The sequence below is a fragment of the Amphimedon queenslandica genome, unplaced genomic scaffold, assembly GCF_000090795.2.
Source record: "Amphimedon queenslandica unplaced genomic scaffold, v1.1 AMPQUscaffold_3629_Cont24379, whole genome shotgun sequence".
NCBI classification, from domain to species: Eukaryota; Metazoa; Porifera; class Demospongiae; order Haplosclerida; family Niphatidae; genus Amphimedon; species Amphimedon queenslandica.
The window spans coordinates 1-1,428 of record NW_003556046.1 but is presented as its reverse complement, the minus strand read 5'-3'; the positions used below and the strand labels follow the sequence as shown (position 1 = coordinate 1,428).

General features: G+C 39.6%; 1 protein-coding gene across 2 annotated transcripts; it reads left to right on the top strand.

The window, feature by feature from the left end:
- Positions 1-6: 6 nt before the first annotated feature.
- LOC105316202 (probable glucose transporter rco-3) lies at positions 7-1,260 on the top strand. 2 transcript variants are annotated; one of them, XM_020008204.1, is made up of 5 exons: positions 7-37; positions 139-253; positions 297-496; positions 863-912; positions 1,007-1,260. In XM_020008204.1, exons 1-5 carry the CDS (start codon positions 24-26, stop codon positions 1,243-1,245), a joined length of 618 nt encoding a protein of 205 aa, XP_019863763.1. In that variant the 5' UTR covers positions 7-23; the 3' UTR covers positions 1,246-1,260. The 2 variants fall into 2 exon arrangements, with proteins under 2 accessions (XP_019863763.1, XP_011409321.2); XM_011411019.2 differs by having other exon boundaries at positions 992-1,260.
- Positions 1,261-1,428: the final 168 nt, after the last annotated feature.

Below are 1,428 nucleotides of genomic sequence, written 5' to 3'. Positions count from 1 at the left end.
AAAAGTTTCAGCAGTTGACTGGAATGAATATCATCATGTAAGTGAGAGTAGTATTGTAGAGAGAAAGAGGAAGAGAGATAGAAAGGAATTCATACAAATTTATCCAATAATTCCAATTATTCCACTTCCATTATCCAGGTATTACTCAACCTCAATATTCTGCAGTATAGACGTATCCAGTTATGCTGCTACAGCAATAGTGGGTGTGATAAACTTCTTGACTACTCTCATCACTCTCTTTATCGTCGACAAGGTCAGTTGAATACAGTCTCCACCCGTTTACATGAGTCCTTTAGGTTGGTCGTAAGACCCTATTGCTAGTTGGGGCACTGGGTATGTGTGTATCTATACTGGCAGCTGGTCTCCTCATTCATATCTTTAATGTTGATGAGGAGAGAGAGGGAGGGGGAGGGAGTGAAGAGGAGAGACAGGTTGTTGGATATTTTGTGGCTCTCCTGATTGTACTCTTTGTGTCTTTCTTTGCATCTACCTGGGGGTGAGTTAGGGATAGTGTTCTCATTCCTGTACTTAGTATAGAAATATGGGAATGGGATGTCATTTGTTGCTTTTAAGCATCAATAGGTACATGTATTATATAGATAGAGTGCAGGGATTCATATAGAATTTTTTGTATGGGGTGGGGGAACAATTCTTTTTAATGGTGTCAGGTGATTTTTTACATATACATGTATGTTGGTAGTATAATTAAAGCTTACTGCCAAAAGCATGTGTACAATAGTTTTACATAGCAACATTGAGCTTAGTTTAGTGAGACTGGGTTATACTCTTCACTTGTATCTGCTTATTGTCTGCTGACATGGTTTTGTTCCTGCACATGATGTATTGATCTTTCTCTTTATAGGCCAGTTGTTTGGGTGGTGACTAGTGAAGTATTCCCTCTCTCTGTTAGAGGTTAGCTGATACTGATATTGATTTGATTTAATGCATGTATTCCTTGACGTCTTCTCCCTCCCTCCCTCTCTCTCTTCAGGTGTTGCTGTTTCAGTCACTACTTCTGGTAACTGGAATGGGAACTTTGTGGTTGCTATGGTAACCCCATTACTTCTCGGTTCTGTACTAAAGACGGCCGGTACATTCTACATACTGGCAGGGTTTCTCTTTGCCTCATTTTTGTTTGTGTTGCTAACACTTCCTGAAACAAAAGAAGAGAGTTTAGAGAGAATTGATGAATTGTTTCTAATATTATGGCTACAGAAGATTAACTTATTCTACTATATGAGGTAGCCTGTTTGTTTAAATGTTGATAACACTTAAGGTGTATGGTGGCCTTTATACTGTACTTCTTTACATAGAAGCATTACAAGTACATGTAGCTGGATTGATTATGGGGCAATCAGGGTTCTATCTAGGAATTTTTGTTTGGGGAGGAAGCCCAGAGCAGTTGACCGGGGTGGGGGGAAGGTTGTG